Consider the following 19,155-nt stretch of genomic DNA (forward strand, 5'->3'; position numbering starts at 1 on the left):
CAGATTTTGACTGATGGCCCATGCAGTTGAGGTCATTTCAAAAAAAGCACCAAGCAGGAAGCCTGACCATTATGTCAGGAAGCTGCACTAACATATGCATTGGGAACAAGAGGAGAAGATTTGTGTGTTCTTCTGTGTTATTTTGCCACTGGACCTCTGAATGACTTTTGGCAACTATCTTTACCTCTTATTTTGCATTCTGCCTATTGTGACTACTCCTTCATGTACTGGACATCCTTGCTATCATACACACATGATTTACATTGAGAAACTATCAAGACCAAGTTTTACTTTAAATCTGTTTAAAATTAATTAATCTTGAAAGAAAAGGCATAATGTTCTGTCCTCTATAAAGAAAATAAAAGAAAAGGCATAATAGAGAAGTTTATGTTCATATGCCATGATTAGAAAATCACTAGAATTAAGACACAAATACATGATCCTGTTTAAATAAATGCAAGGCACCAATACAGAGAGCAATGCTATCACAGGGTGTTGTTTCTCAAGGAAAAATACCAACAGAGCCTGCAAAAGGTTCTTGTTACCTACTGGTCCATGAACTGTGGAATAAGAAAAAACTCCAGTGCCCTTCCCACACAAACCCCTGCCTGCCTAATTGATGACTGGCTGGTGATCAGCTTGACAAGACCTCAGGACCGACAAAGCAAGCATCCCACTCAGGCTGTGTCTCTCACTGCTTGATACTGAAAGGGGGATTCACAATGTTCCCTTGAAGCATAACCAAACCTAGAGTGACTGGGATAAAATAATTTTTCTTCAGACATACCCAGATTCTTAGAAGGTTACTTCTGTTCTGCATTGGAATGAATACAGCCAGAAATTCAGTGAAATTCAAATTCCAGGGTATTTCAGTTGTGAAGAAAGAAGATATTTCAGCATTGAACAAATATTTAACAAGTAATTAATTATGAATTCTGAAAAACCTAACAATATTTTGAAGACTCTCATTTTAGCAATACTGAGGAACTATCTGCTATGCACTCCCACTAGCCATTTTGGTGACAACTTCTGCTTTACTAATCTCTCAGGAGGAAAGGCCAAATTAATTCTTAAGTACAGAGGAGTCAACACCCCAAGTTTTCAAGAACCCATCAGCATACATGGTAGCTCTCCAATTACAGTAAACTGCTGCTTAATGTGTACCAAGGCAAATTCAAGACTAAGTGGTCCAGAGAACATGACAAGTCCAGTCAAGAAACCTTTCCAGTTCTGGAGAACATGAGTAATTGTTGTTACAGAAGCACCAAATGAGTATATTCTGTCTAGAAAGTATTCATGGATTCCTCTGCTCTGAGCAGTAAGAAATGACTGTGCAAATGCCTTCAGCAACAGGTCATTTTACCTCCATGCAGCAGAATTCCCTTTGTCTGAAATGACTTCACTTAACTCAGCTGAGATAATTTTCAGTTTGAAACAATGCAAGTCTAAGCAGCCAGAAGGGAAATGTTGTAACAAGGAACACAAGGATGTATGTTTTGTTTCACAGCCTGTGGTAAGATACAAGGAAGATGAACAAGCTTCATAGAGGAATTAATGCAGTCTGCAGTCCACTTGGAAGTTAAAAGACTAAGATGCAGTATGGATCAAAGCTGGAAGTTATTGATGAGTTCAAGCAAATGGATCAGGAAGCTTCTGACCAATTTGAAATCCTGCTGATGGTTTATTTGAAACTACAGGACACATTCTTGCACAGGTTTTAAAAGCTTCCTGGACCACAGCTATTCATCTATCTTTAGATTGGTATGGACTGCTGTCAAAGAAGTCTCCTCTTTAGAAGTATGACAAATAAGTCTTACTATGCTTGTTGTGATTTTTTAAATCCAAAAGGCAAGTCATCCTTTCCTACACAAACATCTGTGGGAGTGTAAAAGGCCTCCTTAACCCACAATTTTAATTTCAGTAATTTTCTGCAGGGAGCAATGAAGATAAAGGCAAGTTCTACAACCATAAAACATGAAAGAGACAAATATGGGTGGTATTTCTGTGATAGAAACCCTGCAATTAGCTGGAATAAGCATGTGCTTTCTAAAGTACATTTGACTTCTGACAAACTGAGTTCAAGAGCCACAGCCTGCTGTCTTTGGGCCATTGCTCACAGCCTCCCTGTCTTTGCTGCTGGGGAAAATTCATTCAGGCAAGGAGTGAGGAATTCATCAGTTTTTTGGCAAAGCTCTTAGGGACATACATGTGGTCACACAGTATTTAAATGAGACTTGAAACATGTTTCATATTAAGGAAGTCCTTCCAAGGTAAATTCACCAAAGGAGTACCTCAGAACAGACTATTCCAGTACAAAGGGAGGGACCAACAATGACCATCCAGTCCAACTGCCTGAGCAGCTCAGGAAACTTCAGCCTGTGCTTAACTGCTGTCTCAGCCTGGGGGCTTGGATATCCTCCTGCCTGTGACTTCCATCCCAGTTGCAGGCAGCCCTTTCATCTGGGCTCTGTCCTGCATGACTGATGAGCTGGAGTGGGTAACAAGACCACTGCCTCTTGCTGCTCACCACTGCAGGGCCAGAGGTTTGTGCCTAGTCATGTCAGCTGATTTCACGGAATCAAACACACAGGCAACACATGAAACAAGAGGCAGGCATTTCCAGTCACAAAACCAGGAGATTACAGCTATTTAGCCCATCTGATCAATGAGATAAAGAAATAGATTTCACCTTCCTACTGCTGTAATTCCATGGAATTACAGTCCTGGAAGCCCAGATGCTACTTCTTTCTTGATCTGCAGTCTTCCAATTTTCTTCCAAATTAGCCTTTAACTATCCATAGCTAAACCATAGTCACCAGTAAGAAATGAGGCACCAATTTTATGCAAAACTCAAGATCACATATATCATACTAGAAGGCAGGAGTGGGTTTGTTATTTTATTTTTTATTTGAAATATTGCAGAGCTTTCTTATGATACATACCCATTGATAGGGCTTCCGGTAGCACACTTTCAAAAAAAATTAGAATTATGAATCATAATCAGAAATAAATGACTCTAACATCTATTAAGATGGTTATTTAAAAAATGTTTTGATGAATCATGCAAAAATGTTCACAAAGAGCATTATAGTTTTTCATAGCTAAATGTTTAATTTTCCCTAAGTCTTACAAAAAGAGCTTGTGCTTTAAACACTTGAATTGAAACAAAAATATTTACAGCAGACATCATAAATGCCACACTGAAGTTCATAGAGGCAAAGTGGTGATGGTCGCCTGTTTTGCATTCACCAAACATGCTGAGGGTTTCAGATCTCTTCCATAAACTCCCAATTTAAAAGTGTTCAGTCTTGGATCTTCAGTATGCTCCTCTTCTCCAAATCATTCATTTCCTTCAGTATAAGGGCAACATTGTATCTCAGTTCCTGAAACTTTGCAACTGGCACCTGAAACAGAATGCTCAGGTTAGAAAACACACAAGACATCTCAGGAACTTGACTAGGGCACGCCTATGGATATGGAACATTCTGCAGTGTAAGGCCGTAAGGCCCATCTCTCTTAAAATAATTAATTTTTCCAGACTTAAGATAAAGGATTTAAGGTTAATAAAATTCAGGTAATTCAACTAAATTCACATGGAAAAGGAGAGTGGGGAAAAGCCAGAAATAACACCTAGATTGTACATTTTCTGTACTGCCTGATGAGAGAAAGGAAACACTCAAGGATGTAAACTGAGAGCTGCTTGGGTGATAGAAAAGTTATGAACTGGAAAGAAAGACATCTGGAAGGTCGTGGAGACTACAGAATTCTCAAGCAACAAATTCAAGACATTCTACTTGTCCAAACTTGCAAGACAAAGGAATTGAGACTCGAGGCCATACACTTGGCAGCAACCTCAAGAGCAAATGGCACTTCCATGTGTGGAAGGCAAAAGATTTAAGGTTAAACATAAAAGCATTTTCAACTGTGCAGGAGACTCATGGGCTCTCCTCTACCATTTCAAGCCTGAGAAGCCCAGTGGGTGGAAATTTTATCTATGAAGACAGAGACCCCCAGCCGAGTGCAGGCACAGCCTGGTGGCACCAGTGCAGTGCACAAACACATGCTCACACGAGTGCCCAGTGCAGTCTGGCTGGTCCCACACAGTCTGCACAGCACTGCCTAATTTACTCCTCTGACTGCACTAAAGACAGCAGTTCTTTTGGCAGAGACCCTTGTCATCCTTCTGCCCACTCTGGCACAGATACCAAGAATAAGAGAGGAATCCAACACCTGATTTGCATTTTCCACATATATCAGAAATGCATAAAAAGGCACCATGTCCTTTTCACTTTTGACATATATACAACAAGACTCAAAATGCTGCAATTCCCACTGCTTTAAAAAAACAGCTTCAGTCAGAAGCCACACTGTGATTAAAATACCAAATGGAGACCAAAGAGTGTAACTTCTCCCTGTGCTATACACATTTTAAAACTGTTCACAACAGAATTATTTTCTGGATGTACCATCTTACATAAGCCCTGTTAGTTAGCATGACATTCTGAATGTGTTCAAATAAAGGAAAACTGAACATCTGAGGACTATGTTTACTTGCATAAACTTACTTACTCAAACCAAAACACAAGTTTATTCCAAAGAGCTAACTGTGGGAAGACCTCTCATCAGATCTAGAAATCCTGTCTGAAGCCACACCCTTGGCATTCAGATCCAAGTAGCAGCAACAGCAAAGAGCTGATTCTAAGAGAAGGACACTGTTTGTTATCAGATATCTGCATTCCTGCATGTGCTGGACAAACACATCTTCACTGCAGAATAACTAAAGGTCTTCCACAGACTCACAGTGAGGAAAAAAAACCCACAAAAACCAAACCCTAAAGCCAAACCAAAACAGTCAGAAACAATGGCACCAAGACCAACACTGGACATGATATGCCAGGAAATAAAGTGGGAATAAACTAGATTTTATCCTCAGAAGTGAAACTTACCCTTTTGTAAAGGGTTAACCTGAAGTCCATGGCATCATTTAAGTTCCATGGAAGTCCTCAAATACAGTGTATGGGATGCTCTGAGCTGGACTGTCCAGAGGGGTAAATTTGATCTCCTGTGAAGTGACACCCTCAACAGTTTGCAATGTAGCACAGAATTTATGCCCTTCTCTACAGATGCTTTCTTGCAAAACAATTTAACAGTAAAATTCTCCTCTTTCAACCCACAGGGCTCTTTCAACCCACAGGGCTTTGGTGCTTCTTCCAGACTACTACTAATGTGAGAACTGAAGCCAAAATCTGTACAGAGTTCAAATGTAACAATGCCTGCTGTGCATTGAATTCCTGTACGCACCACCATCCTATTTATAGAACAAATAGCATTCCTTTCCAAAGGTTAAAATTATGGAAGAGTTTATGCCATCTTCTGGCAAGTCTTTAGGTACAGTGACATAAATACTGCCACTGACTAATCCTGTTACAAGCAAAGAGGGTTTTTTGCTTTCTAGCAGCCAGAACAGTTCTGAAGTAAAAGAATAAAACTGCCACAGAAAATAATGTTACCATTCTCTGCCAAATGCAGGTTTAGAAGTGTATCATACATTATATAAACTACCCCAGTAATTTTTCTGCCCTCAAGAGACAACATCAGGTCTGAAGGTTACAGTTCATAACAACCCCATAACTTTTAATCAAACCATATATTATGTAACAGTGCTTTCCAGCAATTAATATCCTTCTAATAAATTGCAGTTCAGCAGAATAAGTGTAGGAACAAGATATGAAATGATTTTAATTGGTATTTAATTAAATATTTTATAAGGCTACACTGAACATGAAGGATTCCAAAGCAAACCAACCAATGGTAACACACCATTTACAAAAGCTTTAGTATTTTAAGTAATAATTCAACTTTCTAAATAAAACTAGAAGTGGTTTCCTTACTATTTATTATGACAATCAGACTTACTTCAAAGCGATGAGCTGTCCCATCTGAAAGCTTCATCATCATCAGAATGGATGGCTGGAGTGCACGGGCCAGTGAACTGAAATTATTTACATCATTAGGATTACAGCAGTACAGATCAGCACTGTGATGAGTACAGCATTGCACATTAACAATTTTAGATGTTCATGTAGGCTTTACACAGAACATGAGTAATTTCAGTCACAGAGTCTGGCTGGAAACTCATGAACACAACAGCTCTGTCCAATTTACCTCAGTATTGAGACTTAACATTTCGTTAATGGTTTAGTAACTGCAAGTTTAGGGGCATTTTCATTTTTACATAATTGTTTTAGTGGAACTATGATAGGGATAAGAGCTGACCAAGTACTGCTAATAACAATGCACAGTTTTCTTATGCAGTTTACCATGCTGCATTAATAATTTCCATCCCTTCATACGTTCAACTGCCACCTCATTCAGGGAATCAACCTCTTCCAGGCTTCATCCTAAATTTGTGTGTTATTTCATTTGATGACCCAAAGAAGGGAAGTGAGTCATTCTTGTGCAGCTTCCATCAACTGACATTGCCAAAGCCTGCTCAGGTACAGACAGGCACTACAGCCCAAAGCTGCCATACCTCCCTGCAGAGGCTGTTGCTGCATGATAAACAAGAAATCCCAGGGGGAAGATTAACTGAAAACAAAATTAAAAGGAAGGAAAACAAAAACCGGTAATGTATTGCTCCCGTGTTGTTTGGAAAACAAATCATAGGATTTGCTTTCAGCTTGCAAGCACTGTGTCTGAGGATGTTTACCTGGACATTTTGCTCTTGTATCAGTATAGATTCTTTTTCTACAGCGATACCTGTGTGGTGCTTATAGCACTGCTCATCAGAAAGCCACTTGAACTAGTAGCTTGTGGCCATTCCAATTTTCTCTTAGGAGCCTTTTTTTTTTGATTTCAAGAAGACAATCCCTGATCAGCCATGGGCCTCCCTGGCAGCAAAGAGACAGCACTCTCTCCCAGATGCAGGTATTCAGACATCCAACATGAAGTCACTCATGCAAACAAACTACACTACTAACAAAGACTGGATCATCCAATTTCTTTCAGCTTGGTCTGTCCTGGTTAGGACTAGACAGAGACCAAACAGCACAGACAACACGTTTCTGTTTCCTTCTGGTCTAGCCAAAGATCCATCCTCCACTTGCCTCTGTTGTGGCAGATGGTAGAAGCTGTTCACTGCAGGCACAGGCAGGATGATCTCAAAGGCTTTTACTCCTGCTGTGAAAGAAACTAGGAGGTAGTTCAATGACCAGAACTATGTAATGTAAAGGTGCTGTCCTGAAACTTCTCTTTGTAGAAGCAGAGGTGGAAATTCATTTAACATGTGCAAAAGATGACCATCTGCTTGAGAAGTTGGATAGATGAATACCCTCCCCTGTTCCAGTAAAACTAAGAGCTTGCCTAGCTGCTTGAGGCTCAATCTGATTAATTTATGCCATCATCACCAGGACCTGTGGATTTTTATCAGCTGTGTTAAGTTTTAAAATAAGAGACTTAAACTTTGAAATGTTAAAAGCAGTAAAGTTTATATACACTGATTTCTACACTGTTCAGAAAATTCCACCCATCTCTTACTATTTAAGTCTCTTTGCCAATCCCTAATAGCAAGACACATTTTAACCCAATTAGAATGTTTGAGCAGCACAAGAAATCAGTTTAATCTTAGGTAATTCCAGGGATGTGCATGATTCTCTTTTATACCTTGTGGATATAGCTACATCCACTCTCCACTTGAAGTCCTGGATACTTGGCAGCCGACTTCTTTGTATCAGAGCTGTGCCTTCGGAAGGGGGACGCCTGAAGAGTGAATCAGAAATAAGAGGCTGCAATGTAAATCCATAAGAGAAGAAACAACCTAAAGAGAAAATAAAATTCCTCAGCACAAACCTGTCCGCAATTTATTTCTCTTCTACATCTGTCTTCACTTAAAGAGGTCTGAATAAGCAGAGTTTTTGTGGATTTAAGACAGTTGTGCTCAGATTATCCCCTTTTTCTATGCTTAACTATGGTCCATGTTGAAAAAAGAGACCAAGTGACTGTATAATTCTAGTAAACTGATGTCACTATAAAGTTTAGTAACAGTCATTGTGGTGGCTGGCCTACCTATTATTTCTATTATATGCAACTGTGAGGCATAGAAAGGGACCTGCAAACATTCATAATTCATTCATCCTTACCTTCATGCAAATCCAATAGGAACAAGCAAGCAGAGACAAGGCAGATGACTTAGGCAAAACTGTTGCATAAGGTCACTGCTCTTCTTCAGCAAAAACCATCTAGTATTGGCAGCAGCAATGTTTTAAAATATAATATTAGTGTATTGAGTGTATTTTGAAGCATATTTAAAAAACCCTACAGTGGTTCTTGTTGATCCAACATAATTTACAAACTTTAAGTTCCTTACATAATGTTCACTGCCAACCCCAGCTCAGCCTTCAAGATTTTTGCCTAGTCTAATGTGTAAGAAGCCAAGCATTTCATTTGTTACTCATATTGCAGGAAGAATCAGGCCGACCAAGCCATAGTTTATTTCTGTGTGGGAATACAGTTAACAGCAATTAAACTTCAGAAGGTTGACAACTTTCAAAATTTTAGCAACATGCTAAGTTCTGGATAACTAAATGGCAAATCTGATTCAAATATAGAATAACCATTCACTCTTAGATATACATGCAGAAATAATTTCAGAATGAGGTCATTGTGCTGGTCCATTCAGGAGGTGGATTCTGGACTTTGTGTTACTCTTTTTTTTTTTTTTTTTTCTCTAAGCATCCTGTGTCCCTGGAATTTATTTACTGTACATTTCAAGGCTACTCCAGTACTTCTACTAAGGGCAAGATAAGAAACATTACATCCTTTATCCATGGTGCTAGACTTAATCTAATTACAGACTTTGCATCAGAAAGGAATCCTCTCTGAACAAATCAAGCACTGTAGGAATGACAGTCTCACATCACTACTGAGATTCTTGTGTGCAAGTTAGCCGGGCCTTTAGAAACTGCCCAGAAAGATTAATGATCTGATAAGATACAGGGACTCACAGGCTGAGATCCTCCAAGTGTCCTGCATTTTGCAAAGGTGATATAAGGAAGAATTTATCTCTTTGGTGAGGGGAGGTTGGGTGGTGTCAGAAGTGAGACACATTCCTAATAGCATGGTAAAGAAATGAGCAAAAAAATTAGATCAGCTGGTTCTTACTCATTGTCAGCTCCTGGATAGGAAGTAGGTCACCACAGCTGGGTGCAGCCATGAGGAGCTGGAGTCCAGAACAGGCATTAGCAGGATTAAACAGTAAAAACAGGCCTTTTCCTCAGTGGAGAGCTGCTGCCAGAGTATTGCTTAAGTTGGAGACTCTCTAAAAATAGCCACACTGCTACCGTTTCCTAAAGACATGTTAACTCCCATCAAAGGAAGTCAGTCCATTCAGTGCAGCACCAGCACCCTGGGGGAAGAAAGGAATTTTAAAAACAGAAAGATACTCTACTTAGGAGTGGTGGGAAAGATCAGAAATGGTGGCCTCCAAAACAGAGGGGAAGCTTTGAATGCTGTTGAGAGATGGCATTTCTGTGGTCAAACACAAAGCTTTATTTCTGGTCAGGACTGCACTTCTGTACCATTCTCCTAGGAAGAGTCACAGCTTCTATAGCCTAGTTTAAGCTTCTGTAAGGACCTTCCCAGCTTGGACAAGACCACAATGGGAACTGCAAGAATCCTGTAAAGATGACAGAATGTGCATAGTGGCCAACATGCATACAGAAATTACACAAGCTGCTAATCAAGCCATTGATTTCTGAGAGGAATAGCAAAACAGAGCAGAAAAGACTCAATGAATCTTACATCCAAAACCTATAGCCTGTAATTACATATTGTAAACACTCTGTGCCAGCAGCTACAATATACAGTCAGCACATTGTGCAGAAGGCAGAAGTCAGAAGAAGCAAAAGACCATGGACCAGGTAGAGACCATCCTGGAGACCATGCAAGCTATGGTGGAAAGGATGACACACCTGGTGACAAGAACGTCACCTGCTAAAGGATGCAACTGGAAAATGAAAGATTAGAGAACTTGGAGCAGCAGCTGATCTACCAGTGCCAAAACTAGAGACCAGTTCTGGATGGTTGCCTATGCACCTAAGAAGACATGCCTAGCAGGCCACTGAGTTGGAAGGCTGAACAAACTTGTATGTGTGAAATGCTGACAAATAGCACACAGAATGCATCCTCCTGGTAGAAACTAAAGCTACACCATTAGAAAAAAAACCCCCAGTGCATTTATTATAAACATTCAGAGAGGATGAAGTTAGTGTTATCCTTTCCCTTTAAAGACAGTTTTAATTTCATGTAGTTATTTGATGTGGCAAGTTTTTATTTCAGTCTACATAGCTTGGTGGAACTGTGGGGACACAAATACAAATGCCAAATACTTCAGAGCTGTTGTTTAGTGAAAATAACTCCAAAAATAAGATAAGATGCCAGGAAAAGTATTAAAAATGGATTTTTCTGGGTTATCCAGCTCATACTGAATTACTGAATTTTTGATCACATGCTAATGCACCTCTTACCATCACAAACACATATATTTACACCTCAATAAGCATATGTATGATTCAGTATTACATGTAAGATTGTAGAAGCAGATCTGTCTAAAAATCAAACCTGAGGTGTTCTTCTCTGGTCTCAAAACACAGAGCAAGATTACACTGGATAATCACAGCTTTCAAAAGGAGAAAAAGCTAAATTTTCCAGCATCGTGATTTCACAGTAGAAAAACAGACAATCATGCATGCTTCAAATTACATCTAAATTTATCTTCCTTCCCTACTGCAAGCAGTATTTCCACTTTGCAACCATGAATTTTGCATTCTTAACACCTATAATTCAAACAGAAGAGCAAAGAAAAGACGAGATGACTGAATTTATTTTTACTCCAAGAACCTTTATCTGTAAGCCAAGATCTTAATCAAAGAAATGAAAAATATTTTTAGCTTTGGTAGCAGCACTCAGAAACTTGAGGGTAACTGAAAAACCACAACTATGATTATTGGGATTCCATGCAGAGAATCTGGAGCAGCATTGGGTTAGTGACGTCATGTGCTGAGTGACCTCAAGTTTCAAGAAGGAAAATTGGCCCACAATGATCATCAGAGTCCAACTCCTCACCCTGTACATGTTTGCATATTCAAAATGTTCAAGATTTTGAATTTCTAGATGCAGAATAGGCTAAATATGGTTGAGCAGAGAAACTTCTAGAAAAAGGGAATCCCAAGAATGAACAAAAGAGACAGGCTATTCAAAAAGCTCTCAGTTTAGAACTTACTTTAGAGTTACTGAGGAATGTTGCTTAAAAAGTGAATTATAGCAGGCAGAGCACTTGATATCTCGTATGTGTTGTCATCAAGTCACTCAGTGGGAATTCCCAACTGAACTGTACATTAAGACTTGAGAAATGCTATCTGAGAAAGCTGCCATGAACCAGAGGAGGTAGAGGGCTTATGTAGCCTGCCTCTTTTGCTATAACTTGCAATGATAATGATGGCAAAAATGAATAATTCTGCACTGCACTTTTCATCTGTAGGTATTGATTGACCTCACAGTCTATAGAACATGATAAAAACTGATGAACACAAAAAACCTGAAAATTGGCAAGAAAGCTACTTAATGCATGTATTGCCATGCATGATGGACATCATACTGTGCTGAATCAAACTAATGGGACAAGTCTTGTTCTCTTTAATTTGGAAAATATTGCTGTTCCCTCAATACACCAAGGATTTGTGTCAGCAAAGCTCTGTGCAGCCCTGCTGTCTGCACAATGAAGACACTAACCTGTTACCAAAGACTACACTGGAAAAGTCCACAATGAAATCTTCTGGTATTCTGGAAGAGAAAAGCAAGACAAAACAGTTAGGGATTTTTTGTAACCACATTTATACAGCCTTGCCTGAAAAAAACCTAAATCTATTATAGAACACAGAAGATGTGTCAACATTTTCCATCTTCCATTGCTTAAAATTTCCAGCTTTTATGTAAGCACTTCAGTATTGATTCAGCCAGGACCCTCAAAAGGACAACCTATGTTTATATATCAAGGCTACATCTTCCCATCCTACCTTGTATGGCAATGGTGTATTTCAAAAGAACCCAGTATTGGCTTAACTTCTCTCAGTAAAGTCAAGAAAAATTTTATTGATAGCTCTGACAAGTGCAGAAGGCAGGCCAGCAATGCATGCTTTCAAAAATCCCAAACTTACACGATTCATTTCACTTTCACCTCAAGTGTAATGAACACAGAAGGAATTGTCCCCTCAAAATTCAGAGGCCCTTGTAGCCAAGGCTGCTCACAAAAGGAGCATATGTGGGGACTGGTTGAAGAGACTAACACACTCCATCTACTCCACACCTCTTCACTCCTTCACCATTCCTCTGACATTGCTCTTGCCTTACAAAGAAGCTTCTGTTGATTTTCAGTTCAATAGATCAGGCTGTGAATTGCAAAGACCACAGAGCAAACACTATCCACTAGCTGCCTTTGCCACAGGGACTGTAACCTCCTACAGAGAGGCAGGTTGGACAAGTGGGAGAAGTCACTACTGCTGCTGCCACAGTTAAATCCAGCACTCACCATGAATCAGTGCCCAGAGACATTACTCACCAGTGGCTTGAGACACACAGCAGTGTATCAAAGAAAAATCAAAGCAAACAAGGAAGTTACATGTCCTAAAGAGCTTACAGTGCCTAATGACCAGAGGAAAAACAACTCATCAGCTCACACAGTGGGATGATGAAACAGCAGTTACCTCAGCTAGAATTCAGAAAGGGAGAAGTGGGGTTAAACTGCATTTTTAAATAGTGCTTGGATAAAAAGAAATTCATTTTAGCAAGCACTAGAACAGTGTTTTTTGGCTGCAAGAGTCTGATTTTCAGAAGAGACAAGACTATTTCTGCAAGTATGACTTATGCTTTCATGCAAGTGTATCATTAGCCCATCCTGACACTGACTGGATACCCTCACTATGTAGAGGAATAGCTGGAGACAGGGCTGTAATATGATTATGATGATACCCCCAACACTTGCTTGACTCAAGAGCATTACTAAAACAGAAGCATTAACACTACCTTTGGTTTGCATTATTTTTGCTGTGCAGTCAATGATCTCACTGAAAATTCTGTTCCTGGCTCAAGCAGCACACATGAGGCCAGTCACACACGACACAGATAAGATAGAACATGGTACAGTTCAGTCTGAACTACAGATAGCAATCACTTGTCATTGGAACATTCTGAGGAAGGGACTCAAAGGGCAAGAAATGTGTGAAGATGTCTCATCCCCATGTTATTTACCTGAGTCATAAAGTTATTAAATAATCTGTGAAGGGAGGGGGGAAAAAGCACCCACAATTTAGTGTGAATTTATTCCCACTGGCTCAGTCACTCAGGCTAAGAAATAAGGAATTGCAACTCTTTTAAACTAGTAATATTGATCTAGTTAATTAGAATTGGGCACATATTCCAGACTCTCTCTTCATCAAAACTAGAAGCTAAGATAAGGTACCTCACCAGAAAATTGAGAATTACAGGATATTATAAGGGCAGAATTAGCTCAAGCTTCAGATTCACTGAAAAAAACCAGAACAGAATGCAAGAAGTAAAAAAAAATGTTACATGGCACAGAGTTCAAACCTTTTAAAATAAGACAGAACAAAAAAGAGGGCTACAGGCCTCTTTTCTGCCTTAAAAGGCAAAATAACTGCCCAAACACTGGATCAATAATGCCAAGACATCCCTGTTCAACCAATGTCATGTTCTTTGTGCACTTGATCATAGGATGGCCACTTCAGCAGGCTAAGTGTCTGAATGTAATTAGTAAGGGCTTTGAAAACTTGCAAGTATTTAATCTCCAAACCCAAGCCCACTGGGAAATGCAGGAAATTATGTTTCCCAGAGGAACTGAAGGTGCTAAAGGTGCTACCAAATTTTTAACTATCACAGCTTGACAGTAGAATAAGCTATTCAGTCTTGTAAAAGTTTAGCCACAACGAGAAGAGAGCTACTCACAGGAAGTAAGACTGTCAGAGATAGAAGTTAGGAAGACTCCCAATTCTGTGAGAATAATGGGAGCATAGCAGCACATAAAACACTCAAGTCTGCAAGCAGCACAAATGTAGTTATCTAACTATTGCTGCTAGATCAGCCCTATTAATCAGAACAATAAGATAAAAAGATGTACCAAGATATAAAAGATACAAAAAAGGTCATCAAGACTGAAAAGTATCTGAGTAAAATGTATGAATAAACCATAAAGTGAGAAAAAAACTCCCAAACACAGCCACAAAAGCATAAGTCACTGAAGTGTCGTCAAATGACAAGGACAGGGACCTGTGAGTCTGCATTTCTAGACACAGCCAGCCTGGACAGTGACTTCTGACACTCCTATACAAATTTCTCCACTGCTCAAAAGAGGAATATTCACCCAGTCCCAGAGAATTTGGCATGGAGCGTTCATATTCTTCATTATTCCATAATCAAGCTTGGCACATTCTGTGTGCACCTCAAAAGACACCAGCTCCCACTGGGCCAAAAGCAATTCATCAGTTTCCTACTGACCTACTTTAACCTGGGTGTGAACTCCATGATGTGGCAGAGGCAGCAGCTCGCATTTGAGCACTCAAGACAAAAGGCAGGCCAAACTCCAGCACTGAGCCACAAAAAAACTGTATCAACTTGCAAGGCACCTTTCACTATGGCCCAAGAGCCACCTTTCATTGATTACATCCCAATTACATCTGCAGTTCTAGCTTGAAGTTGCTCATAAAGTAAATCGTGCTTATGATTGAACTGCTTATGAGGAGAAAGCCATTGTACAGGTTAATGGACAAATAAAGATGAAAAAAGACAGAATTAGAAACATCTTATTTCTCCTAGGTAGCAATCAGAATGCTAAAGAAATGTGTGAAAATAGTGTTTTAAAATAATTAAGCCTTGGTGCAGAGGTTTCACTACAGAGGAAAACATCAATTGCTGTTATTCTCTTATTGCTACTGAATGTAGAAATAAGGGAGAACCTATAAATATTACTAGAATCTGACCTCTAGCTTTTAGGATATGATCCCTTCAGATATCCTCATGGAAGACTGATATAGATTTTGTCAAAGGCTGTAACAAAGGTCATGATTTCTTGGGTAATGGGCATGAGAAATCATAGCTGAACATGGTGGTAGGGTTTCATGAACGTTATATCATTGACCTTTCAAAGAAGGAAAGAAGTAGGGCAGTTCTTAGCTTCTGAAATGCTACCACTGTCTTACCAAACACTTAAAAAAATATTGCAGGGCAAGGTGGAGATGGCAGAGAGAAGGTCACTCATATTTGCATAACCTACATTACAGAATAAATCAGACCATTCTCCCCAGCAGGTGAAATAAAACTGCTCATGCTCCGTGCTAAATCAAGTCTTATACAACAGCTGTTTTTTTCCTCTGGCTTTACATGATGTTTGGCAACAGATGAATTAAGAGGTATTTACAGGTAATTTTTATACCAACTTTTTTGTGTAAAAAGTTAATTTGGGGAAGCAGTTACATAAAAACCATGAAAAAACAAACATTAAATGAACTGGTGTATACAGGCATACCTGAGCTCCTTCAGGTCTTCTTTAAAAACCTAAAAAGACAAGGAAGATGAAATTTTACATGATACAGCCTTAAATGATAACTTCTTACCTACTGACACAATAGTGGTTACTTATTTGGTATCTCTCCACAAAAATTTTAGACTTGAGTGCCAGCAGTTTTGAAATGATTGCTAATATTTTGAAAAGAATTTTCAGAAGTGTCCAAGTTGTGATTTAAAGACCTAAATACCTTGGAAGCCTTTATTTTTCAAAACAACGTCTCTGCCACTTCTTTTATGTAGCTATTCAGAAACATTTTTCTTTTAGAGTGACTATATGCCCTTATTCTCAAATACACTTTGCAGTAACTTGTTTAAACTATGACAAGAAAAAGGAAATGGTGGAAGATAAGGTCTGAATATTAAAAGCATACTTCCACTACATTTCCTGCAATATGGGAGCTTTCCCAGTATGCCTGGGTAAATATGAAGCTGTATCTTAAACAAGATGTACTGGAAACCCTGTAGTGGCTCACTCACATAAAAATGAGAAAAGAAAATTGTAAGGTAAAGGAACATGAAAAATTAAGAAAATAGCCATGAAGAAGGGATAGGGGTTGGGAACATGGCAAGTGTGTGCATATTCACACCAAACATCCACAGCATAAGTGGAAATTGCACTTTCTTCCAAATTCCACTATATTGTTCTGGCCTTAATACCTTCCTTCCTCTATGGAAGAAATGTGAACAAAGGAGGCAAACAAATATGAGAAATTAGAAGCATGGACAAAAATAAGTGGTAAGTGTGAACACCCAGTAAGAGTAAGAGAGAGTGCTGATGCCTGTGAAATAACATTTTGCTATGATTTCTCTGGTGGTTTTAATTTGAGTGAAAACAAACATGCACGGTGAACAAGATGCTGAAGCACAAATAGACACAGGAATCTTTTCCCTAAAGCTTAAATATTTTTTCAAAAAGCTCACTCTAAATCTACCCAACAAGTGAAATAATAAGTTCCAGATTTTTAACAGTTTCTTTCAACAACCTATACTTGGAGAATCATTTTTACGTGCAGTTTCCCACCCAGGCAAATGAGATTTAGATGGGGACTTGTGTCTGATGCAGCTTTTACCTTATCAAGGTTCCAAGTACTCCCAGAACTTACTTCTTGTTTGAAAGTTGATAAGGGGAGTCTCAATGCTTCTCGGAGGAGGGTGTACATGCCAGAAATGAGGAAAGCAAGTTGCTCTTCTGAGAGGTTAGCACTTTCTGCAATCAGCCTGACAGATTCCTTGCAGTCCTTTCCTTCCAATGCATTAACAGTGACTGTGAATAAGAAAGCAAAGCAAGATCCTTAATGTACTCAAATGTGTAGCTCTTGACTTTGATGGTCAAAGGCGCATTGAGAAAACTCTCACCACAGGGAGAAGCCACATGGACAAAAATTAAATCAATCATTGAGACAGTGTAGCAGAGCCTGCAACACCACTAGCTGGATAACCTTCAGATACTGTTACATGCAGTTTTTACATCATGAACAGACCAGGTATATGAAACTGCACCTAATTTTTACATTTGTCTTTGTTTAGCAATAGAGTAACAGCAACAGCCTCAAAAACAAACCTAGTGCAAGAGCTATGTAGGTAAACAGTGTTGAAATCCATCACATCTTCAAAGATTACAAAACCTTCAGAGGAAAAACTGCAGCCCTGCAAACTGTGAGTCACAGGCCAGCAAGAGCAGACAGTGATGGGAGATTTGTGCCAGCTCTGCATAACCAGAGAGAAGCTGTGCCCACCCACTGCAGGGGAATCTGCACTGGGGTCACTGCCCTGGCTCCAGGCAGTTGGTTTTGAAGGACTGTCTGCCCCTGCTATGGTAGGAAGCATTTATTGCACACCTGAAAGGAGGTGATGACTTACACCAAAATTAAACCATACAGTCAGGCTTCCAGGCACTGAAAAGGCTTTTCAGTCTCTACGTTCCTGCAGTAGACAGCAAATGTAGTTCAACATGTGTACTTACTTCTGTCCCAAATGCCTCTGCCTATACACAGCTTTATTATTTCAAGTATTACAAGGAACCCCTGAATACATTGCTCATTTCTGCTACTGTGCAGCAATACTTTTAGAGCCAAACCAGCTACCAGATGTTTTGAGCCCTTCAAATCAAAAAGGAAATCCCTGACAAGATGTTAGCTGAGAGAACATGCCAGGGTCACACCACGCTGGGCAGCAGCTACCCTCCAGCAAGCTGTACTTTCACTCCACTAATCAACTCTTCCATTATTCCATGATTGTTTTACATACCCTAATTTACTCAGGTGTGTAACTCTTGATTTTGATGGTCAAAGGTGCCTTGAGAAAATTCTCACTAGAGGGAGAAGCCTCACAGACAAAAATGAAATCAGTCATTGCAAATCTTACAGCCTCAACCTCGACAGGACACCTGCACCTTGGGGTTGCTGTATTGTCTCCTGTACATTCTGTAGATGTCCATGGGGTCTCTATCTGCCACCCACAGCCTGACAGCGACTGGGCTGCTGGCTCTGGGACACAGGGATGAGAGAGGAATGACTTTAACAGCACTCAGCTGACTTTGGGGGCCATCCACAGTTGCAGAACTCTGTTCCTCATTATCACAGATTTCATAGAGTTGCAGAATACAATGAATCAAGCCCCTCATTTTATTTAAAGCTCAGCTCTAGCTTCCTGTTGGGAACAGCAATGGGAAGTGCTCCAGGAAGCTGCAGCCTTGCAGCTGCAGCCCTCCAGCTGTCACATAATCACAGAATGTTCTGAGTTGTAATGGACCCAGAAGGACCACTGAGTCCAACTCAGCCCTGCACAGGATACCCCAAGAATCCCACCATGCGCCTGAGAGAATTGTCCCAACACCCCTTGAAGTCTGTCAGGCTGCGACCACTTTCCTGGGGAACCTGTTCCAGTGCCCATCACCTGCTAGGGAAAGAATCTTTTCCTCATAGCTAACCTGAAGTGCCCTGACACAGCATTAGGCTGTTCCCTCGTGTCCTGTCACTGGTCACCAGAGAGGGCATCAGTGTCCGTCTGTCCGCAGTCTCTCGAGAGGAAGTTGTAGCCGGCTTTGATGTGTCCCTTCAGTCCCCTCCAGACCGAACGGACCAAACGACCTCAGTCCGCACGGTTTCCCCGCTATGGCCTTTCACCATACCCTTGGTTCTCCATTGGAAGCTCTCTAATAGCTGTCCTTGCCTTCCCGAGAGGATCCACGGCTTCCTCGGGGAACGCGGCTCCTGCCCATGGGCTCTGCCTGGGAACCCCGCGCGTCCCTGTGCGGGGGCAGCGCGGCCCTTCCGCGCCGGAGCGGCGCCCCGCGGGCCCCGCACGGGCCCTACCTTTGAGGAGCCGCCGGAAGGTCTCCTTGCCCACGTCCTGCACGCCCCTGGCCATGGCCTCCACCTCGGCCGGCACTCGCGGGCCCAGGAACCCGCGGCCGCCGCCGCCCTCGCCGAGCCCCGGTGCCGCGCCGGCCGCCATGGCCGCGCCTCCCGCCCGCCCGCCGCGCGCCCTCCCCACGGCAGGGGGCGCTGTGGGGGCGCGGCG

At 40.8% G+C, this 19,155-nt stretch overlaps 1 protein-coding gene across 2 annotated transcripts; it reads right to left on the minus strand.

The window, feature by feature from the left end:
• Nucleotides 1-2,884: 2,884 nt before the first annotated feature.
• Nucleotides 2,885-19,097, minus strand: COMMD5 (COMM domain containing 5). 2 transcript variants are annotated; one of them, XM_059859101.1, is made up of 7 exons: nucleotides 18,948-19,097; nucleotides 16,737-16,897; nucleotides 15,593-15,621; nucleotides 11,788-11,838; nucleotides 7,663-7,758; nucleotides 5,917-5,992; nucleotides 2,885-3,404 (listed from the first exon to the last, which is right to left on the minus strand). In XM_059859101.1, exons 1-7 carry the CDS (start codon nucleotides 19,087-19,089, stop codon nucleotides 3,303-3,305), a joined length of 657 nt encoding a protein of 218 aa, XP_059715084.1. In that variant the 5' UTR covers nucleotides 19,090-19,097; the 3' UTR covers nucleotides 2,885-3,302. The 2 variants fall into 2 exon arrangements, with proteins under 2 accessions (XP_059715084.1, XP_059715086.1); XM_059859103.1 differs by lacking the exon at nucleotides 18,948-19,097 and adding an exon at nucleotides 18,563-18,700.
• Nucleotides 19,098-19,155: the final 58 nt, after the last annotated feature.

This window comes from Haemorhous mexicanus, chromosome 14 (assembly GCF_027477595.1).
Source record: "Haemorhous mexicanus isolate bHaeMex1 chromosome 14, bHaeMex1.pri, whole genome shotgun sequence".
In the NCBI taxonomy this organism is placed as follows: Eukaryota; Metazoa; Chordata; class Aves; order Passeriformes; family Fringillidae; genus Haemorhous; species Haemorhous mexicanus.

What these genes read in the sequence shown, in the direction of transcription:
- COMMD5 (XM_059859101.1), bottom strand. Translation starts at nt 19,089, where the DNA reads ATGGCGGCCGGCGCGGCACCGGGGCTCGGCGAGGGCGGCGGCGGCCGC. An exon ending in TATCAACTTTCAAACAAGAA is followed by an intron (nt 15,622 to 16,736) that starts GTAAGTTCTGGG and finishes TTGTCTTTTTAG; the next exon opens with GTTTTTAAAGAAGACCTGAA. An exon ending in GATGTAGCTATATCCACAAG is followed by an intron (nt 5,993 to 7,662) that starts GTATAAAAGAGA and finishes AAATAATTTCAG; the next exon opens with TTCACTGGCCCGTGCACTCC.